General features: G+C 35.0%; 1 protein-coding gene across 1 annotated transcript in view; it reads left to right on the forward strand.

Annotated features, from left to right (window-relative positions):
• The window catches only part of LOC131071891 (uncharacterized), a 37,104-nt gene extending 12,599 nt beyond the window's left edge, over positions 1-24,505 (forward strand). Inside the window, exons 2-3 of the mRNA XM_058007859.2 lie at positions 23,968-24,054; positions 24,150-24,505. Of these exons, the coding sequence (XP_057863842.2) occupies positions 23,968-24,054; positions 24,150-24,175 (113 nt within the window). The 3' untranslated portion in view covers positions 24,176-24,505. The remainder of the gene's footprint in view (positions 1-23,967; positions 24,055-24,149) is intronic.
• Positions 24,506-27,844: the final 3,339 nt, after the last annotated feature.

Consider the following 27,844-nt stretch of genomic DNA (forward strand, 5'->3'; position numbering starts at 1 on the left):
TGAATATCCCTTACACACTAATCTTGCTTTGTTTTTTATTACCTTACCATCTTCATTAAGTTTGTTTCTAAACACCCATTTAGTTCCAATTACATTTTTATTTTTAGGTCGAGGAACCAATGTCCATGTATTATTCTTTTCAATTTGTTCCAATTCATCTTCCATAGCTTTAATCCAATGCTTATCCTCACATGCCTCAATGATAGATGTTGGTTCAATTTGAGAAATTAAACATACCTCTTCATTTGTTAGTCTTCATCTTGTCATTACACCTTGATACTTATTCCCAATTATCCGACTTTCAGAGTGATTCAATCTCACATACCTAGGTTTATTCACTTGTTGTTGATGTTGTTCAGTCACTGTGGAATTCTCTGATGATGTCGGTGTGACTGGATCTACATTCTGTACCGGTGCACTTAGTGTAGGTTCATTTATGATCATCTCAATTGCCGGTCTAGATTCTATAGATCTTGAATTACCTCTGAACTGTTCATCTATCTTCACATTTGCACTCTCAATGATTTTCTGCAATCTTTTATTAAAACATCTATATGCCTTCTCTTAGATGAATAACCAAGAAATATTTCTTTATCACTTCTAGGATCAAATTTACCAACATACTCATCTCTCCTAATATAATATTTGCTTCCAAATATTCTGAAATATTTAAGAGTAGGAGTATTACCAAACCATAGTTCATGAGGGGTCTTACCGGTTTCACCTTTGATGTGAACTCTGTTTAATGTGTAAATCGATGTATTCGTTGCTTCTCTCCAATACACATGAGGTAGGTTTTCTTCTGATATCATGCTTCTAGCTACATCCAGAATAGTTTTGTTCTTCCTTTCCACAACTCCATTCTGCTGGGGTGTTTGAGGTGCTGATAGATGTCTTTTGATTCCATTCACTTCACATAATGTATTAAATTCCTTAGATGTGAATTCACCTCCTTGATCTGATCTTAAACATTTGATTTTCTTATTGGTTTCATTATCTACCATTGCCTTGAATAGTTTGAATTTCCCAAAAGCTTATGATTTCTCCTTGAGAAAAGTAACCCAACACATTCTAGAATAATCATCAATAATTAGCATAAAATAGCTATCTCCCTGTAGACTTCTAGTTCTTGTCGGATCACATAAATCAGTATGAATTAAGTCAAGAACATTATTGGATTTCTCTGGAATACTCTTAAAATTTGTTCTAACTTGCTTTCCAAATTGACATTCCTTATATACCAGATTGTGAGGTTTTACAATCTTAGGTAAATCCCTTACTGCCTTAGTTGTACTGATCTTTACAATGCAATCAAAATTTACATGACAAAGTCTCTTATGCCATAACCAGCTTTCATCAATATGTGCAATCAAGCATGTCTTCTCATTGTTATTCAAATGAAAGATATTACCTCTAGTCTGATTACCGGTTGCAATTTTCAAACCAGTTCTATTCATAATTTTGCATTTACCATTCTTGAATTGTAACTGAAATCCTTTTTCAACTAATTGACCAACACTTAAAAGAGTGTGCTTCAAACCTTCAACATAATAAACGTTGTTAGTATTGTGCTTACCATCAAAATATATAGTGCCTTTTCCTTTGATCAAACAAGCTTTATCATCCCCAAATCTTACTAGACCTCCATTGTATTCCTGAAAAGTTAATAATTTACTTTTATCACCAGTCATATGATGTGAACATCCGGAATCTATAATCCATTCATCCTTTTCTTCAACTTTAGTTGCCAGGGGCTACTCTACCGGTGGAACAATAGGTGTCGATTGATCTTCTGTTATTGCAACAAAAGCCCATCCATTGTCTGTCGGTTCCTCATCAGAATCATCAGTAACTCCTTCATCAGCATAGTAACATGATTTGTCTCTATTCTTCTTGAATCGGTATCTTTGATATTCAGGGTTAGGCTTATATGTTCTTTTAGCTTCTTCTCTCAATCTTGCATGTCTATCAGGACACCTAGATGCCATATGACCAATTTTATTGCAGTTAAAACATTTAAATGATGTTTTACCTTCATACTTACTTCCAACTGGACCTTTAGGCATTTTCCTTGCAAATAGTGCTTCAAGCTCTTCCAGTTCTTCATTTTCCTTTCTGATGTCTTCAAGTTCTTTTGCATAAAGTGCTTTCCAATCAGATTTCTCAGATGATGATGATGCTTTGAAGGCTAAATCTGTCTTAATTGTAGCAACAGGACCAAATTCCTCAAGCTCAAAAGCTGAAAGTTTTCCAACCAAAGTATCTCTAGATACTGATGTATTAGGCATTGTTCTCAATTCATTAATAGCAGTTACTTTCATTTTGTATGTCGGTGGCAATGCTCTTAAAACTTTAGAAACAATCTCATCTTCACTTAAGGATCCTCCACAACATTGTATACCCAAAACAATTTCATTAACTCTTTCCATAAAAGTAGAAATTCTTTCATCTTCTTCCATTTTTAGATGTTCATACCTAACTCGGAAGCATTCCAGTTTTGCAATTTTGACAGTGGTATCACCTTCATTCAATGTCTCCAATTTATCCCAAATAGCTTTAGCAGTAGATCAGTCTGATAATCCCATGATTTGTTGATCTGACAATGCGCTCAAAAGTGCTTCTCTTGCTTTGCAATCATTCTCCTGATCTTTAGCCAAGTTTGGTGGATTAGGTTGACTCTATGTAGGACCAATATAGCCATTCTTTGTAACATCCCATATGTCTCTTCCAATGCAATTCATATGTGTCTCCATTCTGATCTTCCATATACCATAGTTAGTTCCATCAAGTTTCAGACTGTCCTTCCTAAAATAGTTAGTTGCCATAGAATCTCCTCAAGCTGTTAAACTTTCGCAAAAAGAGGACTTAGCTCTGATACCAATTGTTAGGACTCGAAGGCAACTGAGAGGGGGGGGTGAATCAGTTGTCTATTAATATCAACCCAAATATAACTTAATCAAACTTGATGAATAATACCGGTAAACCAAACTTAATGTCGGTTGACAGTTTAACAATTAATAATAGTACCGGTGAAGCTTAAGCATGCAACAGAAAGAGAAACAACATCCACAACACATAACATAGATATTTGTATGTGGAAACCCTGTAAGGGGAAAACCACGATGGGAAACCTTACCCACAATCAGATGATACTACTGCAGATAGTATGTGTGTACAAATGGGGTCTGCACATGCAGAAAGGCCAACTGCCTAGAGCTCACTGCTCAAATGGGAGTTGCAATAACTACAATAGGATGGTTAAATCCTAGATAATGTACTGCTCAAAATAACATCTTCATATGTTGGATATAGAGTTTGGTTAAGCTCTGATTATCTCCTTTATACCTTCCTTGAATCTTCAAATGATGTCTACGTGAGTAGCTCTTCTTATATTCGCATATATCGAATATCACAACCCTACCATACCATATTACATTCCACTTTTCACATAATCTCACAAATGAGATCTTACATATATACCAAAACCTAAGACCAAATGTGTAGGTCGGCTCACTAAGAATTTTACAATTAAATCAATTACAAATGAATCAATATGTGATGCATCATGTCGGCTCAATGCATTTAAAATAATAACCAATCAATAAATCATCTCCATAACGTGTCATGATGATCTGGAATAGATAACACATGCCGATCCATAACCTAGACCAATTTTCCGGTAACAACAAATATGCCAACTTGATTAGACCAATAACCAAATCACCAAAACAAGTGTCCAAACCATGTCTTTGACATAGCCAAGTAATCTCCGAATGATAATAGATCATCCTCAATGTCGATGAACAATATAACATGTCGATGAACCAGATACCGATGACTGTGCATAAGTCACTGAACATGTCGGTGAACATAATGTGTCGGTTCAACATAACCAAAGATCTCCAGAAAGATAAATGTTGATAAGTGTTGACATCAATGACAAAACCAATACAACATAGAGTAACTTTCCTCTATGCACGCAGATGCTAAAAAAACAAAAATCCAAAAAAAAAAGTTTGCTTCCAAATTTATTTCAAAACATTGCATAATTATATTTAATTTGTTTTTATTATTATAATAAAGCACAAAAAAAAAAAAATGCAATTTAGGTCTTTTTCTTTATTTGAGTGAAGAGCAACTCCAAATTTGAAACACTCAAGCATCTAATGTGAAATTCTAAACATTCCAAACAAAATCTAACTTTCAATCATTCATGTTCACACAAATCAAATGCCAAATAAGGAAGCACACAAAATTTACAAACATCCATATAGTACACAAGCAAACTCATAACCAAAAACACAAATTAGAACTTTCAAATCAAAGGCATCAAATTAGCATTGAACCATTTATTTCCCCTTTAGTAACAATATGTGTGTTAGTAATAAAAGTCAATGTCCGACACTTCAAAGCTTCCTCAAAGCGGAGATTATCCCAATTGGATCCAATATTTGGAAAAATGTCTCTAGAACAAGAGACTTAATTGTCAAAGGTGCAAAATGGAAATTGGGGAAAGGGAATCTTATCTAGTTCTGGGATGACCCTTGGCTTCTGGAGATCCCTTTGAATGAAAACCCTGAGTGGAACAAATTTTAGAACCAATGCAAGGAAAGATTTGGAACCAAGGTGGAGGATTACTAGAAAGATGGACAGTGGAAGGACTTATCTCAGGTGGACCAGTCTTTGGGTAGTTTGAATAAAGTCATGAACTCTATGGTGAGGGTTGAAGAAGAAGACCATTTAATTTGGAAATTCATAGCTAGTGGTACTTTTACAGTGGCTTCTATGTATCATCAACAGTTCTACAACATGGAAAGCCCATGTTGGGCTAAAGCATGGGTGAAAGGCCTCACCCCTAAGATAAACATTTTCTTCTGGACAACCCTTCAAGATAAAATTCTTACTACTGAAAATATCAGAAAAAGAGGTATTAGTATGCCTAGTTTTTGTATTCTTTGTAAGTAGAATGAGGAGACTATAAATCATATGCTCTTTCATTTCCCTTTCTCTGCTGATGTCTGGGGAAGTTGTCTAGATCACTTCAAAGTCAGTTGGGGTTTCCCCAAGTCCATTCAGGAGATTTTCAATTATTGGCATCATCCTTCAAGAAATAAATCCACAACCTTATTATGGAAAATTGCTTTACCTCACATGTGTTGGGGCATATGGAAAGAGAGAAATGATAGAGTTTTCAGAGAAAAGACTACTAAGGCTAAAATTGTGTTTGAAAAAATAAGAAGAAGTATAGTGGAAAATATGAATATCATAGGTGGTATTGATAATTACAAGAGTGCTTTCAGATCAACCCTAGAGAGGGTGTGATATGGATCAGTCTGCCCAAGGGATGGATGAAAATCAATTTTGATGGGGCCTCAAAGGGTAACCCGGGTGTTGCAGGATGTGGAGTGGTCCTAAGGGATGAATGGGGAATATGCAAAATCATAAAATGTATTTCCATAGGAAATCAGACTAATCATGTTGCTGAAGCCATGGCAGCTTACCATGGGATGATCCTTGCCAAGGAAGCTAAATGCACTAAATTTTGGTGTGAAGGAGACTCTTTAAACATAATCAATTGTTTAAATATGAAACTCCCGCCTTCTTGGTCAATTAGTAATGCTATTAAAGCAACTAGGAAAATCATTGAAGAATTTGAAATGTGTGTTTTTACACGTGTATAGGGAGGCCAACTCCTGCGTTGATTGGGCAGCCAACCTGGCTTGCCAATTGGGAGACATCATTACTAGTTATGGTGAAATGGAGATTGCAAGTGAAATGAAATCCCTGCTTAATTAGGACCGGAGCCAGACAAGGCAACGTGGTGCTTTTAATCATTATTTCTAATGCCCCTTCCGCCTTTTTCAATGTAGGGTTTTATCGAAGATAATGAGCATTTCTATAGGTGTCTTATCATTATTATCTGGCACAGATTCTGGGCGTTCTTACAGAGTACCCACAGAAACCAGAGGAGAGGTTATCAAGCTGAGAGAAGGAATTGCAAGGAAGGTGTTGGAAAAATGGGAGGTAACAAGAAAAGATTCGAACCTACTTCCTGCTCTGACTGTAAGGGGGTTTGAATGTTTTCATGGAGCGGCTAAGTGGGAAAGACCCCACAATCACTAGCTATTTCATCAAGAACTGGAAAAATGGCAAAATCCTTATCGGATCCCAGATGATGAATGTTGATGAAGAGGTCATTACTGAGGCCATGGGGATGACTACTGAAGGAAAGAAATTTTACAGGGACCGAGGCATATCAGATAAAGCAACAAATAAGTTTCCTGTCACGGACGAAGAGAGGAGAAAGATGATTAAAATCGACAACTCCCACCATGCTCCGAAGAGAATTTGCAGGCCATTGAGGTTTGTTTTATTCACTTCTATTGCATACATTACCTTAGATGGTAGGTTTACTAGAGCCTACGGGCATCACTTTGTTTTGCTCAACCATTTCCGTCATGGGGAAAAGGTGAGCCTACCCTATTACCTAGCATGCTCAATGGATCATACCATAAAGGAGGTTCAGAAGGACCCTAAAGGTGACCATGCCCTCCACTAGGGGCTTATGGTCCTAGTTTATAAAATGCTTAAGGGGAAGTGCATTGAAAAGCCTATTAAAGGCAAAAATGCAAGAGATGAGACAACCGAAAGTGAAGCTAGCGGATTTAACTTTGAATTGGAGACCGAGGGAGAATCAGAAGAAACTAGCAAAAAAGGGAGGAATAGGGCCAAGAAGAGAAGGATTATTGTGGAATCAGAAATGTCGGATTCTAAAACTGAATCCTTTGAGAAAAAAATTGTTAAAAAAAAGAAAGGGAAAGCTACTGGAAAGCAGACTCAGAGGAAGAATACTAAAAAGGGTAACAATTCAAACATCAACCACATTCTGGTTGATTCTGGGGAGGAGGTTGAAGAAAACAAGAAGGTTGAGGGTCAGGATAAAGAAGGGGAGGGTAACCCGATGATGGGCAATATTGAGGTCGTGAATACCACAAGTTTGCAAAAGGAGGATAAAGGGGATAAAAGTGGCAGTGGTGACAATGATACTGTTAAAGCCTTCTATGAGATCATCGCTACCATGGTGAAGGATATCAATAGTTTGAAAACAGATACGCAGGCTATCGCAAGAGTTACAGTTGGTGATAAGCCCTGGCTGAACATGTTAAAGAATTGGTTGTCATTCTGCATAATGCGGAAGCTATTGAATGTATGGTTGGAAAAATCATAGCTATGGAAAAAAAGGTCAATGAGATGGGAGATAGAAAGGAAATGGATAATAAAATGAATGACTTCGGCAAGAAGATTGCAAACCAAAATTTCCAAATCCTCAAATCGTCGGTGGACAACATGAACATCCTTATCAACAGGTTTGAGAACAATGCTGAGAAGGATGGTGATAAAGAGCAGCTGGACAAGAAGGGTCATGAAAGGAGGACCAGAGCTAACACAAAGATCAAGGGCGACATCAAAGGTCGTGAGCTGGAGGAACTGAAGACCTCAGTGAACAACATGAAACAAATGGTTGTTCATGCTGAGGAAATTATGAATAGTATTTAGGTCTCTGTTGGTGTCCTAGGTTCTGTCTTTTTGTTGTCTCTGTGATTTCCTTTCACTGTCTGTTCTGGGTTTTTAATGATTTGTTATGTTAGTTGATCCCTTTTGGTGGGATCATTTTGTCTTTTTGAAGTGATCAGGCACTTTTTTCTAGCAGTTCTGTTCTCCTGGCTTGTACAAGGTTCGGGTACCTTTCAAATACTTGCTTTTACTTAATCAAAACAATATGTGTGTTAGGCTTAAATGTCTAGGAAGGAGAGAGGATTGAATGGGAGATACTTTGAGAGAGCCAAGGGAGAACTCACCAACTCTTGTATCCATTGAAGTAAAAAAAACTAAACTTGAGCCCCAAAATAAATCTAACAAAAAAATGAATGGTTAGTAGCAAGCAAACTTGCACACTTAAACAAAATACTTGAAAGAGAGACTTCCCATTGTGATTCTCTCTTTGAAATTGTTCAAAAAAATCTCAATAATTTACATGAAGTTAACATATCATGCACAACCATCACACCTCAACCCAACATCATCATCATCCTTTAGCAACTCCTTGTGAAAAGGATTGTCCTTCAAATTCTCCACCACTCCATTTACTATTTCAATGTGAGAAGAAGTAATTTTCCTACTATCTAATCAACAAGCTCAAACATGCCTTCCATTTGTAAGTCGCACACAGTAGTTGTAAATCACATTTGGTGAGTAAATATTTTACTAAATTTGACATGAAGAATAAAGCTTTTGGGTGAGTAGTTCTTTCACCTTTCCTTTCATTCCAATTCATTTTCTTTATCAAGTTCTCCCTCATTGCCCACTTATTATGTAGTACCCACAATGCCCTTGTATATGTTGGGACCATAAAGACCTCAAGGGAAAGTTCCTTCGAATAAATCACTTAGTTGTACATTTGATTGATATATTACCTCTACAGATCTTGCCTAGAATTGATATCAGATAAATAATATAACAAGGATATCGATTTTATTATTACCCATCATGAATGAGAGAAAAACAGAATCCTTAACAAAGATCTTGTCACTTTCAACAACGTTATATGGGTACAATATTACAGAACACGACCTACATGAAAAACAAGAATGTTCAAGTTTTTTTTGAGGAGAAAGGACGTGTCTAGTTTGTTATCCTCTCCTTCTAGAAAGATTGATCATATGATCGATAGAATGGAGATCTTTCCTCTTAAAGTTGTGGTTGAGATTATTCAAAAGGATTACAAGAAAAGCGTTTTGGGGAATTTGGATCGGTAGAGCAAGGTAACCAAGGAGACTAGTCTGATGCATTCCTCTACTTCTAGAGTGACTGATCAGATGGTGGATAGAAGGAGATTTCTTCTACTCCTAAAGCCATGAATCTGCAAAAGAATCATTACAAGAAAAGATTCCTATGTGATTCAAATAAACTAAACATGTAAAACAGGGAGACTATCAATAAAAAATCCTTGAATCACTTCTTTAAACCTCCCAAATTTCAATCTTGTAGCCTTTGTTGTTGTTGTTTTGTTGTTGTTTGGTGGTGTTGTTGGTTTGTTGTTCTGTTGTTTTGTGATGGTTTTATTGTTGTCTTTTGAGATGTTTTTGTGTTGCCTTGAGTTGCTTTTCACTCCTATCTTTCTTGTGAAAGGATTCAGGGTCCTTTCAAAACCCTACTTATCTAATAAAAAACATTTATGAGAAGAAGCTCAAAAATTAAAATAAATTTTAATAATATAAAAGAGAAAAATATAAGATATCATTTAACAATACTATTATAGATTTACAACATCATATTTCAAGCATCTTTGGCTTTGATAAAACTTAACTACCCCTCATATATCTTGGAAAATAAATGTGGGATATATCCTATAACTAAAGAGACTAGAATAAGGTATTATTATTTGTCAACATACTTTATGTAATTATTATTGTCAACATATTTTACTTTAGATTCTATTCACAACTTTTAGATGATATCTGGGTTGTAATTATTAACTTGTATATTGATATTTGGTTTTCAATTATTTGTTGAATATACAACAAACAATGCTCCTTTCAATGTATCAAATCATCTTCTTGCTAAATGTACTTTTTCTATGTAAGAGTCCAGGTTCTCCCTTATCAAACTACTACACTAACAATGTGAACCTCTCATTTTGAAGCTTTAATATTACAAACAACGTGAACCTCTCATTTTGAAGCTTTAATATTACAATGTGTACCCTTACTTTATAGATGGTTTTTTTGGGACATTCAACATACACCAAAATATAATTGCTTGTTAGCTTGAGGGTTCATTTCACATGGTTTAAGGTTCGTTCCTACTAACTTTAAATTGAAACAAATTGTCACATTCCCTAGGAGCATCCTAGTTGTTACATTCATTTTCTAGATTGAAAGACAAACAATCATTTTGTATGCAAATGCTCTTAGTATAAAATTAGTAGATGGTTTTTGTGCCTCTATGAACTCACATAACACTCTACATACCTTCATGGCATGCAAGAATCAAAGATAAATTATTTGTTAGTGTTTTATTCATTTTTTTGGCAACCTACTAGTTGTTTTACACTATGTAATTATTATTTGCTTGATTTTCATACAAAAAGAAAAAAAAGAAAAAAAAAAGGATTATTTTCTTGAAAGATGTTTAACTTTTGTTATTGTTTAGCTAGAGATAAGGTCTTTAGTGTGACCCAAACACATTAAAATGGATTCCTTCTTTCTTCTCTACTATTTCAAAGTGTCAAAGTGTAATAAGATAAAACTTTAGATTTACATATAACCAGAAAATGACTTAATTTTCATTTTAAATTTTGTATATAATATTTACATATTTCAATTATTATTTACTTAATTCAAAAGAAATGAGTTTAAGGTGTGCTCTACCTTATTTTAGATTACACAATAATTAATGAAATAATTTTAATCTACATAGATATTTATAATAATAAACATGATACTTTTATACTCAACACAACTAAATTTGAATATTCTAATACAGCTACAACGACCTGCTCTGCCTACTGTGGAAACATTCCGCTGCAACACCCATTTGGCTCAGCCCAAGGATGTGGAGCATTCCCATACAAGCAAATGCTACAATGTGATGACAAAGCCCAAAAAGTTCATCTCCGCACAGCCTCTGGACTGTTTGAAGTCCCAAGGCATAGACTACAAAACCCAAACCATGACCATCTCTGACCCCTCCATGTCTACATGTTCTTCCCTTAATCCCATTACACACCAACATTTCTCAGTGGATTCTCTCCTTCGCCCCACACCCCACAACACCATTCTTCTCTTTAATTGCCCCCTTGCTCTCGCTTCCTCTGGATTGTGCAAGAATGGTAGCCAGAGCTCAACAGCAAATCTGCTAGGGTTTCCTTCTGAATCTTGTCATAAGCATTGTGGAGTAGGGCTGAAAGAGCCATAACAGGGCTCCTCCTCTTCTTCTTCCTTGCCGTGTTGTGCAACTGACTTTAAGAGGCTGGGGAACCGTAGCTTGGGGGAGTTGCAGTGTAAGCACTATTTCAATGTGTATGGTGGGGTGGAAGGAAGTAAGTGGGATTATGGAATAAGGCTATCTTTCAGTCTTCCTGACCAGATTCCTGATGATATTAATTGCGAGGAGTGTGATAGGCAAGATGGGAATTGTGGTACTCTGCTCAAGTGCAGTTGTCATCCTCAGGAATGCGGTAATGTCATTGCTTTTCATCATTTACAGAAAGTGTAGGAGCAAATCTAGGAGAAAATTCTGTTGATTTTTATCTGTTATATTGGAGAAATGTATCTGCATAAATTGGAAAATCTACATCAATCTTACAACAGGTTTACATGGGAAAAGATTATTCCGAAAAAACTAAACACATCTTTGTTGATACTCTTGAATTTACCTTTGTTGAGGAACAAATTCTTGCCTGAACGCCATTCAAATCCACAAGGCTGAGCCGAGATGGGGTTTTTAAATGTAGCTTCCCATGACTATCTATGGGATGGGTGTTCAAAATGGAAATCTTTCTAATGAGCCTATCAGAAATCAAGTCTTGTTAAATGCAAGATTCCGATATAAAAAAGATGAAGCTCTGTCTCGAACAATTTTAACAGAATAGAAGCCCCTCAGTCTTTAATTCTCAGTTGAAAAGGTTTGTAAAACAACCTTATAGATAAAAAATCCTCCATTAAAGAAAAATGAAAACCCTTCCAAAAGAGCTCGCACTAGGATCATTTAAAATTCAGCTTGAAACTTGGCTGCTACCGAACTCTGAAGCATTACCTTGACTGCAATATCTTCGTCTGGGTCTTGATGCTCAACAATTACAACTTAGACGAGTTGAGATTATTTAGGACATAATGCTTCAGAAAGTAACAGCAGTTTGCAAACGGGCGTTTGGGCTTAATTAGCATACACTGCAAAAGTCCAGCTTCCCTCTAAAGCAGCAACTAAAATTCTTTCACTGTTTTTCCTATGGCATTGGAACAATGGAAAATATCCCAATTTTTATATTTTTTCATTGAACAGCGTTCCATGATGAAGCTACCTAGAATCTTAAAATTGAAGTACCAAAGCCTTCGTGGATCATTGCAAATATAGATTTTACTGCCACATCTTGACCAAGGTAACAATGAATATGTGATTGTCCATTCAATTATTAGTTTGTAGCATGAAGAACCATGGCATCGTATTGCACCTCTGAAAAGCATGCCAGAGCTAATGTGATATGCTACATGAGATCATATTACTGCAAAACTTCTTATTTTTTATTAGCAACTGGTGAGAAAGTTATAGGAATCCCATTGCATTGGATGCCAGATTAGGAATCCATGCTCACTCACTATTACTAAAGGGTTGCTTTCTTCCCGGAGGAGCTCAAGCTGGGAAATTGGAGCAATAGTTGCCTCAGTGGTTCCCTTCTCTATTTAAATTTCACTTTCTTATTAAGATAGGCTTAAAAGCAACCAAACACCCTTTCTTTCATAGGTAATAGAGTTGCCTGGTATTTCTAACTTTCTAGGTATGTTTCTTTAAATCTATGGATAATATATCTTACTGGAAATTTCCTATAAATTGTTGTAATTGTTTTTTCAATCTACAGAAAACTATTCATTGAGATGAAACCACGGGAACACAACTTCACACTTGGTTGTCTCTAAGCACTATATAACAGAGACATGGCAAGCACTAGAGAAAGAAATTCGCCTGATCACTAGGGGGGCCACCCATACCTTCGAGAGGACACTAGAGAATGGTAAGCAAGGGTCAACCATCCGCCCCAGTAGCCCTCTAGAGGAATCTAGCTAGAAGGTTACCTAGCACACACCAAGAGAAGCCTCCTCAACGACTGCAAGAGTAATGTTGAGAGGAGTCCAAGTTTCCACACTATTTCCCTTAGTGGGAAAATCTACTCAGAGAAGGCAAAGAAGGTAGGATCCTAGCAATATAGTGTAAGAAGCATTTTCTCAATGATCAAGTAGAGTTTGAACTATTGGCTTAAACTTGTATCTAAATGAGCACATTAAAAAACACCTATGACTTGGTGTGAATAGAAAAATAAACTCACATCAAAACTAAAAGATACAGCGAAATTCTTATTTTCCCATGTTTAAAAAAAAGCTTTGCTTTCCACCTAAAGGCATGTCATAGCTAAGAGAACCTAATTAATAATGTGGCCCCATCACTTAATAAAATATTATGTCATATAAAAAGCTTAGGTTGCAACAATTGAAAAAATCACGAACTCACTTTTAAGCCTTCTATGCACAAGCATAGAACCAAAGGATGCAAAATAGTTTTTGGTTACTCGTAAAATAAGCATCTTGAATTGGAAACACCAAAATGCATTAGATGATTGCAATAGAAAGGTTGTCATATAGAAAACCCCAAGGAAAGTGAGGGAATATTACTCTCTAGGTCATTTGGAAGCTGTTGCATAGTGCGTAAAATACTAAGTATTCTATCCTCTCTTGAACAAAGACTCCAAATGCTAAGCTACGTGATCAAGTGGGACGACTCCAATGTTCTCGAATGTCAGGTCTTGACATGCTCTTTGATAGACTCAGTTGTGTATGATGTGATATTGCTGAAATCTAAGTCACCAGGTTCGGCCAAATTTCATCCTTGAAGTTCGAAATTCGCCGAACTTCAAAAAAAAAAAAAAAATTGTTGAAATTCGCCGAACTTAAAATTTTTTTTTTCTTCTTTATAAATTTTTGGCCTTCTTTTGTTAATATTTTTTAAACACATCTTTAGTCTATCGTGAGTCGCGGCCTACAGGAGAAGTAGTCGCGGACCCGTGATAGTCGCAGCCTGCAAGAGAAGTTCGCTTGCAATTTTTGCCTGTCGTTTGTGCCCTAGCATATGTTTCCTATGGTTTATATTTTATAAATATGTCATCTTTTTGTAACGATTTCAAATCTATTTATCAATGTTAAACTATTTAGGCAATTTTATAGATATATTACATATATTTATTAAAACAATATAAAAATTACATATGACAAATTTAATTCGAATTTTATACATTTTGAATTTTTCCCTCATCGAACTTCAGTCAAATTTCAAAGTTGTCGAACTTCGAATTCGAATTCGAACCTGGTGACTTAGGCTGAAATCACAAGGTGGACTTACGTTGAATGCTCGAATGATATCGAATTCGAACCTGGTGACTTAGGCTGAAATCACAAGGTGGACTTACGTTGAATGCTCGAATGATACTGGAATGTAGAATTTCACTTGATTTGATAAAAGGAAAAAGGATAGGGGTTGAGAAAGGCTAATCTAATTTAAGAATGTAAGAGCAAAGGACAATCTTTGATGAAATTCCAACTAAGTCTTGCTTTGACATGCTATGAACATCTCCACAAGGCTAGTGTGATCTTCTAAGGATAGCTTTATGATTTTCAAATCATCACTACAAGCATAGACACCATCAAGTTGATGCATATCAATGAAGAAACGATAATTGAAGTTAAGTTTGGCTAAATAGATTCCAGTTGACTACGCATGGCACTTTACCATCGGCAAGGTGTTAGTTGTATGGATACACGAATTTCATCATTAATCATACACAAAGTTCTTACATTCATCTAAATAACATGAAAACAAATGAGAAGTATAGACAATGCAAATTGTCGAATCAACATATAGAATTCACCATATCTTCAATGAAGTTTACATGCCTTTTACAACAATATCTTGGCAACAATCTTCGCCTTATCTTTCTACTCTAACTATTTGCTTGCTACTCTTGAACTATTGTCTATCCGTTATTAACTATTCTTGAACTACTACTATTAACCTTACAAATGAAGAAGTGGAGCCTTTTATAGTGCTCTCATTACAATTTAGTGGCTCATATTGATTCACAATCAATGGCCAGGATCGAAAGATAGAAACCCTAATTAGGGTTTGTTATACCCATTGCAAATCATTTAATGCTTGACCAATAATACAATTACATTTGATGGGACACATGTCCTTCCTTGGAAATTCAACCAATAGATGGTGACAGTAGGTACATCAAATTTTGTGCCCACATGAGGTAGCTATCTCTTTGTTGGATGAGTCATGTTCATTGAATCTGGACACCACCTCTTGATTAGATATGATTGGATAAATGATGATTGGGGTCCACCTCAGCTTGTTCTCGGATCTTTGTAACTCATCACAAGCGTGTGAATGAATGAGGCATATCTCTTGATACTCAACATTTCCAAGCTTCTGATGTGATGATAACTTTGCTCAAATTGATCTTCTAACTTTGATTAACTCTTCTGAAATTATCTCTTATTTTGATCACTTGCATTGTGGAGCTTTCGTCTAGCTATACTGACAATGATTCTTGGATTTCCGAAGGAAATTCAAAATTGTGGAAAAGGTTTCCACCTCGAATTCTTGATGTTGATTGCTATCCTTTGCTTTGATGTTGCTTTTCATTACTTCTCATGCTGATTGCTTGCATCAAACCCTGCCACTGCCTTGGACAAATTGTGTTATTGCCTTGGACGGGATGTTCTTGTCTAGGACACCTGGAGTCTTCTTTCACTTGTAAGAGATGTCTAAGTTAGTTCTATGAAATGATATTTGCTTGCAAGTAGAAATCAACCATTTAGGCTAAGAATTCCCAACCTTAAGCTTAAAATCCTAGGTTACATCTCTAATCTTTGATTGAACATGATCATCCTCATTTAGTGATAATTGCTTACAAAAGTTCTAAGATGATCAAAATATAATAAAGAAAGCCCTCACAATCAAGATCATACAAAATTGATTAGACAAAAAGCTGGATCAGCATAAGACATAATCTGATTTTTTGTCAAAAATGATTAAACAAACCCATCTCAGACCTGCGATCCTCTCCAAAACAAACTGATATATTAATTTGATTGCCCCTTTGGGTGGAGCTAATCGCCTTCTTCAAATGTACTTTGATCAAACACAGTGATCAAAATGGCTGCAAATTCGCTACCATCAACCACTTTAATTGTAAAATCCACTTCAAATGAGCTCGCTGTGTTTTGCTGATGATAATCAGTGGCAAATTCGCCACCCTAATGGACAAAGTCGCCCCAATTCAATTGTCTTTCAAATGCGATCATTGGTCTTCATTACTTGATCAAGATGATTCCTGTCTAGAACAAACATTATCGCCACCTCTGAAAAATGCATTCGCTGATGATGAGGTATTTCGTCTGACAAAGTATGGGCGGATTTGATGATAAGAATCAGTTTCGCTGCCTCTATAATGACCTCCAAGCAATGCCAAATGTGAATCGCTGTGTGTGTAAAGATGAATTCGATGCCAAGTATTGATCAAAAAAAAAAATCGCTGCTCAAACCCATTCGCTGATGATCAAACAGAAAGTTTAATCGTACTTGTGAAAACAATATCGATATTTAATTGATCAAATGAAATAATCAAGTTTGAGCTTTTAGCTGTTTAAAGAAGCCGATACTTTATCTCAAATCGCTAGCAATCTTTCACTTCATCTTTTAAATGAAAGTGTCCTATTGCAACTCGTTGGTGCCTTTCCAATTTCGATTCATGTCTTTCATTAAATGCATGCAATGCGATTGATCAAAAGGTCGTCGAGTTTTGCAACACATGAAATCGCTTAGTCTCTTTGCATTTAATTAATTGCATCGATCAAATTGCCTCAACATCGTAGCTCTCAACCGTATCGCATAAGGTAGACCTCATTCTAAATATGACCCAATCGATTTTGGCAAAACAACATTGAGTTTTGTATCCCATCTTGCAATTCATTAATCGCCTAGCTTAGAAAATTAAAATCTTTTGATTCTTTTGATTGTGATCATGCTGGCTGCATGGCGTTTAATGATTCACATTGATCTTACAACACTATGGGTATCGTTTTAAATGTTTCTTGAAAACGATCTTCCCTTATCAAATGCCCTTTCATTTGTTAATTAAATCTTTCTAGAACCTTAAAATTCATCTTTGAATGTAGCGTGGAAATTGCATCGTGGAATCCCAAGTGTTAAGGTGGCATCATTAAATGCCCAAACTTCGTACGCATCATTCTTCTTCGTTGATTGCATCCATTGGAAGACTTGCATCATGGAACCCAAGGCATTGCCTTATCTCTTTCATAATCGAACTTGACTTGATTGCTCTCATTCATACATCATTGCGGCCAAAGACGAGGTGTTTTGGGCAATGTCAGGGTGTTCTAAGCAATGACAAGGTGTTCAAAGTAAAGGTGTTCAAAGCAGTGACAAGGTGCTCAAAGCAATGATAAGGTGTTCAAAGCAATGACAACCTAGATCATTTTCATGTCTTAGTCAATTTTTTTATTTTTTCAATTTTAAGGGTGAATCATTCTAGCTCACTTCATACTGGGCTATCTCGAAAGAGACTTTGACACTTATTCAAAACTACGACAAAACAAAGAGGTACTCCCCATTTGCAATGAAGTGATGTGTGAAAAAGTCACAACAGAAGCATTGGTCCCACTTAAAACAAGGAGATTGCAATGACCACCTAAAAAGTCTCGAGTATTAACATGCTATTTCCAATCCTTCCACTGGGGCTTAATATAATGAACATAAATTTAGCACAACTGTTGTAATGGAAAAAGTTACTTTCTTTGGATGATAGAAATTATACTTAGGCATAGCCTATAACCAAGAAATCCAAGTGGAATTAACCTTGGGATATAAATCTTGCAAATTACTAACTCCTTTTCAAATAACTAAAGTGAGTGCGTCCAAGGAAACACCACCAATGGCTTGTCTTGAAATACAATGGTGGAAGACCACCATAGTGATTGTTGGTTGATGGATAGACTAGTGTGAAATTCATTTTCCTAACTCCTCTTCTGATGGATAGACCATTGTGAAATCCATTTCCATTTCAGATTAGCCATGGATTAATAGATTCTTAGTCTATTCAATAATTTGGTAACAAAAGTTCTACTAATTTTAATAGGAATAGGAGAGATCATAAGTGAGTAGAAGTTGAAGCCATTCTACACGATTCTTCTATATACAAAACTAGAGACAATACGATTACATAATAGGACTTTCTAGGCTCCATTACCATCACAAGTCTTGAAGATCGATTTAGCTCAAAGTGCAACACCCTATCTTGTAACACCAATAAGACTTGCGCCTTTTAGATTCCCTAGAAGCCTTTATTATAGTCTAAATTCACCTAACAGAGAAAATAACTTGATAATCCAATATGCAAACATTTTTTTAATTTTATCAATGATATGCTACCATAGCATAAATTGGCAAGCCTTAAAAAAAGACTGCAAAGAACTTGAAAATCTTTTAATGATCACTAGGTTTCCACCCAAAAGCATTAAGCTAGCTAGAGGTAGCAAAACAAAGGGTGGAATCACCTTTTACTTCATTGAAAGTTGCTTGGACTCTTGGCCCTTCTTTTATTCTTTGGCATATATGGTTGGAAAGGAACCGTCGGATTTTTCAAGATGTGGTGCTGGGAACCCATCCCTTGTGGTGGAAAATTCTCCACTCCTTGGGAGAAACTATTTCAGCAAAATGTGACTTGTCTGAGGTTGTGGATTCGGGTGATGTTATGTTCTACAATCGGCTCCATCTTCCTCCTGCACAACGCTAACTCATGAGAAATAGATGTAGACACCCTTTTCGGAAGATAGATCGGGTGGGGAGGTGGTGTCCTCCTCCACAAGGTATTTTGAAAATCAACACGGACGGGTCTTCTCGGGGTAATCCTGGTCCTGCTGGCATTGGTGGCATTGGTAGAGATAGCTCGGGGTCTGTTTTGTTTCTCTTTTCTATTTATAAAGGTTGTTATACTAACAATTTGATGGAGGCTCTTGCCATTTTATTTGCTGTGGAGCGTGCTTGTGCTCTTGGATGGAGCAGGCTCATTTCTGAATCAGATTCTCAGGTGGTGGTGAATTTGTTGACTCGGCAGCAATCTGCAGATGTTAGTTGGCAGTTGAGTTCAGTTGTTAACCAGATTCTTCATTTGAGTGATTCTTTGATTTCTGTTTCTTTCAAGCATATTCCTAGGGAGTGGAATGGTGTTGAGCACATGCATAATTGGTATATCATGGATAAGGGTCACTTAGCCTTGGATTTGTCTCATCAGTTGGATCACTTAGTGGATCTTGACAGGGCTGTTTGATGCCCTTGCTTTGTTATTCTTCTACTTTGAATAAATTTTAACCCCTCCTTTATTTCATTTAAAGTTATGCATCACTTTAATTGTTCCATATAATTCTATTTCTTGCCAATGCCATTTTGCATCACAAAGTCAAAGGGATTTCTCTCCCTGATATTAATCTCTAACAATTGGTCAATAGTCATTTTGGAGATGATTCTTTTCTCACATTGTTTGAGCATGAGGATAATATTACATAAGTTTTCTTTTTCTTTTCTTTTTTTGAAAGATCTTATATCATTCAAGAGTTTATTCTGTTAAAGATGAGCTTATGCTGATACTACTTTAGCTAAATGTCAAGAGTCGAGGAGTATCTATTCCACTGAAATCACCCAAAATACAACCATGGCCTCATTCCTTATATCATACTTCTGAAGATTTTGAACTTTAATGGTTGGCATAATCAAGAAAAGTAACATCACCCTCATTAATTATACTCAACTAATTGATCTATAATCCTTTGATTATTACACAGACTTTCATCTATCTCATTTTTATGAGCATATCTGAAAGACTATGTATGATGAGCATAGCCGATAGCCTATGTATGATGAGCATCGCCCACCAGAATTCAGTATTTCACGCCTGATTTCTTGCCGGAATTTTTTTGTCAAGTTTATTACGTAGGAATTTTTATGCCAGATTTCATTTTAAAAAAAACACCCCGCCTCACTGTAGGCCGACTTCCTCAGCCGAGTTTTAGTGTCTTTGTACTTATCCCCACCGTTTATATTCACCGGCCTATTCACCAACTGAAAGTTAAAATAACCGCACTGTAACAATTACCGTCAGCTTTGTTTGTGTACTTGGTTGGAGCATCTTTAGTTTTCGTTTTCCTGTATTTGGTCTTCAGGGTTTTATATGACGGTATTCTGGAGCAGCAATTTCTTAGAATAATTGCTATTTCATGGATTGAAAATTTCACATGGTGTTTATTATGATCCTTATCGTCCTGTTCTGAATTCATGTTTCTTCCTCGGTCTGTTGTCGCTAATGATTCATTTAAACTCCACTTCTCTATTAGAATCCTGTTTGCAAATATTCTCGGCAAGCAAGCTTTTCAAGAACTTGACCAAAAATAAAAGGGCAAATCGTATGATTATGGCGTTATTGTTTATATGCCTCGTAAATAAGAGGAAAGAGGACCAAGAAAACATTCTCAAGTGTTGCCAAAATATCACCAACTTGCCTGTTCATCATGTCTCAATCGTCAATCAATAAACAAATTGATACATTAAGTAATAATGCTTAATACAAAGCTAACCTTCAACTTGAACAAGGAGGCTCAATACTGAAGCCTGTTATATCTTGGACAAGGTATTTGACATTAAAGCTTGGTCCATACTAGAGAAGGATGCTTATACATGCTGTAAAATAGTCCCACAACATCAATCTTTTCAGCTTTCAGTTATAGTTTTTTTTGGATTTTATGTACACTAACTGGTATTGAATTTATGTATTTTTAAATATTTGACCCGTGCGTGTTTTAAGTTATCTAAAGATGATCTCTGTGAATTATCATTATGTGAACAGATTTTTTTCTTCCTGAACGCCAGTTCACAAGGTAAGGCAAGCACATTTAGCACACAAGCACGAACAGTGAATGTAATCCATCGGTCTGAGATTTTCACCATCTTTCCACTTCTTCAATGGTGAGGCTTTTGGAGAGTGTAACACCTTGTATAATTCTCCTCTGTCTCAGTTTCTTAATTTTTATCATTGTGAGAATGACATGTTTATAATAGATGTTGAAACTATGGGGGCATTAAAATTATTGCTTTGCATTTTAAGTTGGGGATTTATTTTCTCTGTGTTGCCCTGTTTCAAACATTGCATGTGGCTGCTAAACAAAAAATTACTTCCATGACTCCTTGTCCTTAAATGCCATAGTAACTCATGGATATCTAAATTAGCAATGCTAAAACAAAATTCCTTCGTGAAGTTGTATGTATTTTTAAGTCGTTAGATGAATTCTACTTGTCACATTGATGGGGGATTGTGCCAAGGGTTCTCCAGTGATTGAAGCCTACCTGTGACAGTCTGTTCAAATACGCAATGCATTATCAAAGCAAAAATTCTTCATACAGAAGTCTGCCCAATGATCTATAAAAATTGGTTCACATTTCCTTCTTGTAGCTTCTGGTTATATGCTATGTAAAGGGTTTTCACAAGCTCTGTCTTTCCAGCAAGTAAACTGATGTTCTATGTATGCAGCATTGAATCTCTCTTCTACAGTATTTTCTTCAAACTAACATTAACTGCATTTACACTTTACTCTCATATGTTCCTTCTCAGAATCCCATCAGCTATGCACACACTCATTTGTTTTGTTTTCCCCCTCTATTTTTTTAATATTTGACCATTTTCCATCTCTTTCATAACTCTGGGCTCAGTCAGCCAACAATTATTATTAAATATTCTGTCAACAACCACTTGTTCCCCTATCTAGGCTTTCCCATGTGGCCAGCAGAAAAGTCTCGGCCATCATAATGTCTGAAATGGCCAATAAACAGAGCAAGAAACTCCACACAGACCAAAGATCTTCCAAAAATGTTTGAAGAACAAGACATATCAAGGGATTGGCAAAAACCAATGCCATGAATTAGAAGGGAAACTGAAATTTCTTGGTTGTATGAAGAATCATGCCTAACAGCACAAATTAGTCGGAAAATTTGCTGACAAAGATTAAGAAACTGCCACTTATAATCAGTAATAACCAAATGAAATCCTTTTGCTTTGCCAAAGGCAAAAACAATTGATTTGTCATCCTGTGCCAGCGTCAGATCAGCAAAAACCAAAAAGGAAGTCCTTTTAAATCATAAAAAATGCAGCTGGCAGACTTTGTTCTAAAAATGTATCTTATATATGTTTTCTTAAATTTTTTTATCAAGCAATCCAGTTCAGCATCTCGAGTTTAAAAGAATTCCAAGTCGCTACTAGTCTAAGATAAAACATGTTACACTATTAAAGTCTGGCCAAAATATTTATGCAGTTTTTAATGCCTTACAAAAATGTTGTCATGAGCACATACAATTGATGTTTTTTCCAAAGTTACCCCAAGTTTCCGGGATGGGGACGGCAGGGGACACGTTTCCGGGACAGCAAATTTTTTTGCCAAATTTGGGGACGGCGGGGGACGGCAAAGGGGACGGATATATAAAATATAGGAAAAATTTAAAATATATAGGAAAATTTCAAAATTCTAAATGTTCATATGAAAACATAGATAAAGCATGCATACATACATTATATTCATATGAAAACAATAAAACATGGATATAGCATGTGTATGATACTATGAAAAGTTGAAAACATTTTAGAATGTAAATTCTGAACATACAACATTGTTAATACTCAATAGACAATATGCAATTATGCATTCATAAATCAGAATTTCAATTCATTCACATTGTCAATATGCATATCAATAGACTCAGAGGTTAAATTTTCCCTACTTCTATCGACGCAGTTTCCCCCCATATTTTTCAACGGGGGTTTGGGGGCAGCGCCCCCAAGGTGGGGTCAAGGGGCATCCCCCCTTGCGGGGTCAAGGGGCAGCGCCCCTTGCGCGCTCCCTGTCGCGATACAAGGCGGGGTCGAGGGGCAACGCCCCGCGAGGCCAAAAAAACTTACTCTTTAATAAAGGCATTGGGTGTCATTTTTCTATTGACTCGCCAAGTTTGGAGATTTTCTAATCTCTGTGTCAAAATGCCCAAAGGCTACACTGCTGCCATATAGTTTCATTGTCAAAATTATGAATTAAATTAATAAATTTAAAATTTAATTAATGTTATCTTTTAATTTTTTTTATTTTTAATAACAATTTGAATTAATAAGGGGCCTCTATTAGAAAATTTAAATAAAAAATTAAAAATACAACTTTTAAAAAAAATTTAATATTTTTTAAGGGCCTTAGAATGGGGGATGTCTGGCCATCCCCGGGATGTACGGACGTCCCCCAGAGCTAGGGCAGGCGTCCCCCCGTTTCGGGGACATCCCCTCAAAAAACAGGGCAATTTGGGGACGGGGGAAACGTCCCCTGGCCATCCCCAAGTCCCCGAAACGTCCCCGAGACGGGGACGGGGGTTTTCAGGTCGGGGACGCGTCCCTGGGTAACTCTGGTTTTTTCTGAATTACATCTTCAAATATAATGTTTACTTTTTTAATTAATTTTTTTATGTTTCTTCTGAATTACATTTTCAAATATAATATTCACTTTTCAATTAATTTTCATATTTAAATTTTTATATTTTATAATCAATTTGTTTATATTATAAATAATTATCACTAATAATTGTAATTTTTAAATCCTTTGATTTATACCTCAACATATTATTCAAAATATATTTTTATTATCCATATAACCATTACATCTCGATTTTTACTTTTTTTTTAAATATTATTTTGTTCTATTCATTCCTACCTTTGGTTCATATTGCAATTAGATTAAAGTGAATCTCATCTTACCTACTCGTATCTTTTCGTCCTGTTGTGTTACCATCTCTCTACCTGTTATATTGAATTCCTCCATTTCATTGCCTACTTAAACGAACATGTTGAAAGCAAATCCAATGAGTGAATTGAGACCTTGTCTGTGTTTTGAGGTTCCATATTGTAGCTCTGAAATATTTTCACACCTAATTTTCATCTTATAATTTTTTTGCTAGACACCCTTTTGAAATACAGGAAAAAATATGTTGAGATAAATTCCCATATCTAGCTGATCTCTGGCTGCCATGTTTTTGCAGAGAATACTGTAATGTCAAGAGCAGCTTTGCAATCTCCATCATACAGAACCATCTATGGTGAATTATTGTTTTGGTCTATCTTCACAGGTAAGTTTTATTTGTCTAAACCTTTGGCTGTTATCCTGTCAAATGAAATATTATAAGACCTTCAAGGATGACATGGTTGCAAACATTTTGTATAGGGCTTGGTTTGTGGAACCTGCTGTGAGCCATGAAAATTTCTCAAGCTTATATTTCTTTACATGGAGGAGATGCCCTGTACATGGTATACAGCTAAGCTGGTTTGTTGTAATAGACTTCTTATCTTGCAGGTATAGCAGGACAAAATCATTATTATGTGCCTTCACTTGATTGAGAGTTAATCAAATTCCTGTGGTTATTGTTGTTTCTACAAAAATGTAGACTAACTCAACTACAAGAAAACTAAAAGTGGACAAAGTTTGTTTATGTTTCACATACAGTCAAGTTGCAATTGTAGAATGACTCACTTGAATTTTCGAAGGATGAATAGAAAATACAATAACCTAATTTGTTTTTATTTAAATTTAAATATATTTATTATTATTTTATTGAACTAAATAATAAAGAAATTAAAAGAAGAATCAAAAATAAATTTTTAATTGTGAAAATTATATGTTCTTATATTTTATCTTATGTTTTAGTTTATGGTGATTGGATTGTCTTTTATGCATTGATTAGCATGGAGATGAAGTATTTCATTTGAAAGTTGTCAAATAACATTGTCATATCTTAATTCCATAGTCATTTATACCATAATTTGATCGTGATCCCAATCCCTAAATTTATTGTTTGCTATATAGTTCAAATTTGAGACCTAGATCATCTACATGTTCATAGATCTGAAACATGAATTTATAATTTCAAAATTTTAAATTGAATTTCATTTCTCCATTCCACAAGTTGTTATGAGCCAATCAATATGTGAAATATTCCAAATTGCACGCTGGAACAGTGACCAAATTTAATTCAAATGAATTATTTAGTGCATATCTAGATTTCAATTAGAAAAGATAATGAATTGTTATATCAACATTGCATCACCAATCTAGATAAGATAATGAATTGTTAAGATAATTAATTGTTATATCAACATTGCATCACCATCTTAAGAGCATATTTAATTCAAATGAATTATTTAGTGCATATCTAGATTTCAATTAGAAAAGATAATGAATTGTTATATCAACATTGCATCACCAATCTAGATAAGATAATGAATTGTTAAGATAATTAATTGTTATATCAACATTGCATCACCATCTTAAGAGCATAATGCATGCTTTCTTGTTGTTTTCAACTTCCATGTAGTTTTGTTTAATCAATTCATTTAAGAGTTTGATTGAGGAGAACATAACACTAATGATTCAATAGATTCTTTGAAGGTGTTTCTAAACACCACCTATTTCTTAATAAGTGGCAAGTTCAATGATTACTTGATGAACTGGCACACAATTGTACATATCATTAAATATGAAAATAAATCTCTTTAGACTAAGCCTAGTATGATGGAATTGTTTGGTTGACCATCATGACCTTAATTTCACTTTGTTTTGGGCACATTTAATCATTTACTAAGCTTCCATACTTATTATTTTAAAAAAACTTACCTTTTGCTTTTAATTGATGTATTTGCCCCTTTTTCTATAACTCAATCCTTTGATTACATGAACACTTTGATGAATGCACTTTCATCATGACAATTAAATTACTATTATAGAGGAAAAACTTGCATGTTATTTTCTATCATTTATTTGCATGTCTATTCTTGCACTATTTTTGTTTTTGATATTTTAGTCTAGTCTTAATTAGAAATGTTGAACATGTTCAAATAATGTGTATCTCACACCTTGATTATAGATCTCATCTTATTAATAGTTTCTAAAAATTTTGTATGGGTCTTTTTGCTTCCTTAATTTTTTTGGGTTCAATTGCTTCTTGAGATCTGAGTAAATGTACCATTTTGTTTTAAGAAGGAAAGGAACCACAATACTAATAGTTCACAAATCCAATGCAACTCTACCTATAACCTATTACACATCTATAACCTCTAGGCTTATCAGAACATTCAATTATCTCGTTTTCATGATTTGCAATAATTCAAAAAAATTCAATTCTCAACAGACAACTTCAACACTTTTGTACTTCCTTAGAATTTAGTTTGTGTAGTCATTACTATGTCTTTTCCTTTAGCAAAGGAATACCCTTAATTCAGAAGAAGAGGAAGTGGAGGCAACAATTGGATCCTTAGAGAAGGCAATAATTGGGACTTTGAGGACAATATTGCCACAATCATCTTTCTTCACACTTTGGATCTTTCATATCATTATATGTCTCAAGATTCTAGTTAAAGTCTCTTTTTTTATAGATTGATTTGTTTCTGGTAGAATAAATTTATTATTAGTTGTTCCCTTGTTCTAAATTTTTTTAACTTTGTATGAAATTTATATTTAGGATTATAATAGTTCCAATTTATTGGAATAGATTATTTCATTTTCTTGCAAACAACAAACTCAAAATAGCAGCATTCTCTCTCTTATAAATCATAGAGAAAATGCTCAAAACAAGTAGACTAACCAATTCATTTTCAAAGCAACTAAACAAAATCAACAAACAAGCAAGTGAAAACCACTTTCTTGTCATTATAACATAAAATGAGCAAACACCCACAATTTATTAAATTCATCAAACAATTGTTTTAGTTGTAAACAATAGAAAAGTTTTGAATCAATCAAATGTCATCTATTTTTTCCTTTCTACTCAAATGACACTTATTTGTAAATAAAAAATCTAAATCTTCATCTTGCTAATTTTATTATATCATAATTAATTAATTTTACAATATAGAGTAACTTTCTTTTATGCAAAAAAAAAAGAAGAAAGAAAGTCGGCTTCCACATTTATTTCAAAAACTTTGGATAATTATATTTAATTTCTTTTTAGCATTAGAATAAAGCACAACAACAAAAGAAAAATGCAATTAGGTCTTTTTCTTCATTTGATCCAAAAACAATTTCAAATTTGAAACACTCGAGTGTTTAATGTGAAACAATTTCAAATTTGAAACACTCAAGTGTTTAATGTGAAACAATTTCAAATTTGAAACACTCAAGCATTTAATGTGAAATTCTAAACATTCCAAACAAAAGCTAACTTTCAATCATTCATGTTCACACAAATCAAATGCCAAATAATAAAGCACACAATACACAAAATTTACAAACATCCATATTACACAAGGAAACTCTTAACCAACAACACAAATTAGAACTTTCAAATCAAAGGCATCAAATTAGCATTGCACACTATGTGTGTTAGGCCTAAATGTTTGGGAGGGAGGGAGGATTGGATGGGAGATACTTTGAGAGAGCCAAGGGAGAACTCACCAACTCTTGTAGTCATTGAAGTTAACAAAAAAACTAGAGTCTCCCAATAAATCTAATAAGAAAATGAATGGTTGTGTGATGTCCTCAAATCGAACCTTATCAAATATTGTTGATATTGAGAAAGCTTCTTGTCTTATCTTTATGAATAATGTGAATGATGTGAATGATGTGAATAAGGAGCGGTGACAAAGCTTCTTGTCTTATCTTTATGAATAATGTGAATGATGTGAATAAGGAGCGAGGACAAAGCTTCTTGTCTTATTTTTATGAATAATGTGAATGATGTGAATAAAGAGCGAGAACAAATGTATGACAAATAACAATGATCACTAGACGAAGCTACAAAATCAACTTTAAAAAAAGGTGGCCAGTTAGTTTGGACTAACTTCATTAGTACGGTGGCAAGAGATTGGTTTGTAACAGTCGACTTTATGTGATTAGTAATGGTCAAGTATGATCAATGTATAATCAAC

This window comes from Cryptomeria japonica, chromosome 10 (assembly GCF_030272615.1).
Source record: "Cryptomeria japonica chromosome 10, Sugi_1.0, whole genome shotgun sequence".
Taxonomy (NCBI): Eukaryota; Viridiplantae; Streptophyta; class Pinopsida; order Cupressales; family Cupressaceae; genus Cryptomeria; species Cryptomeria japonica.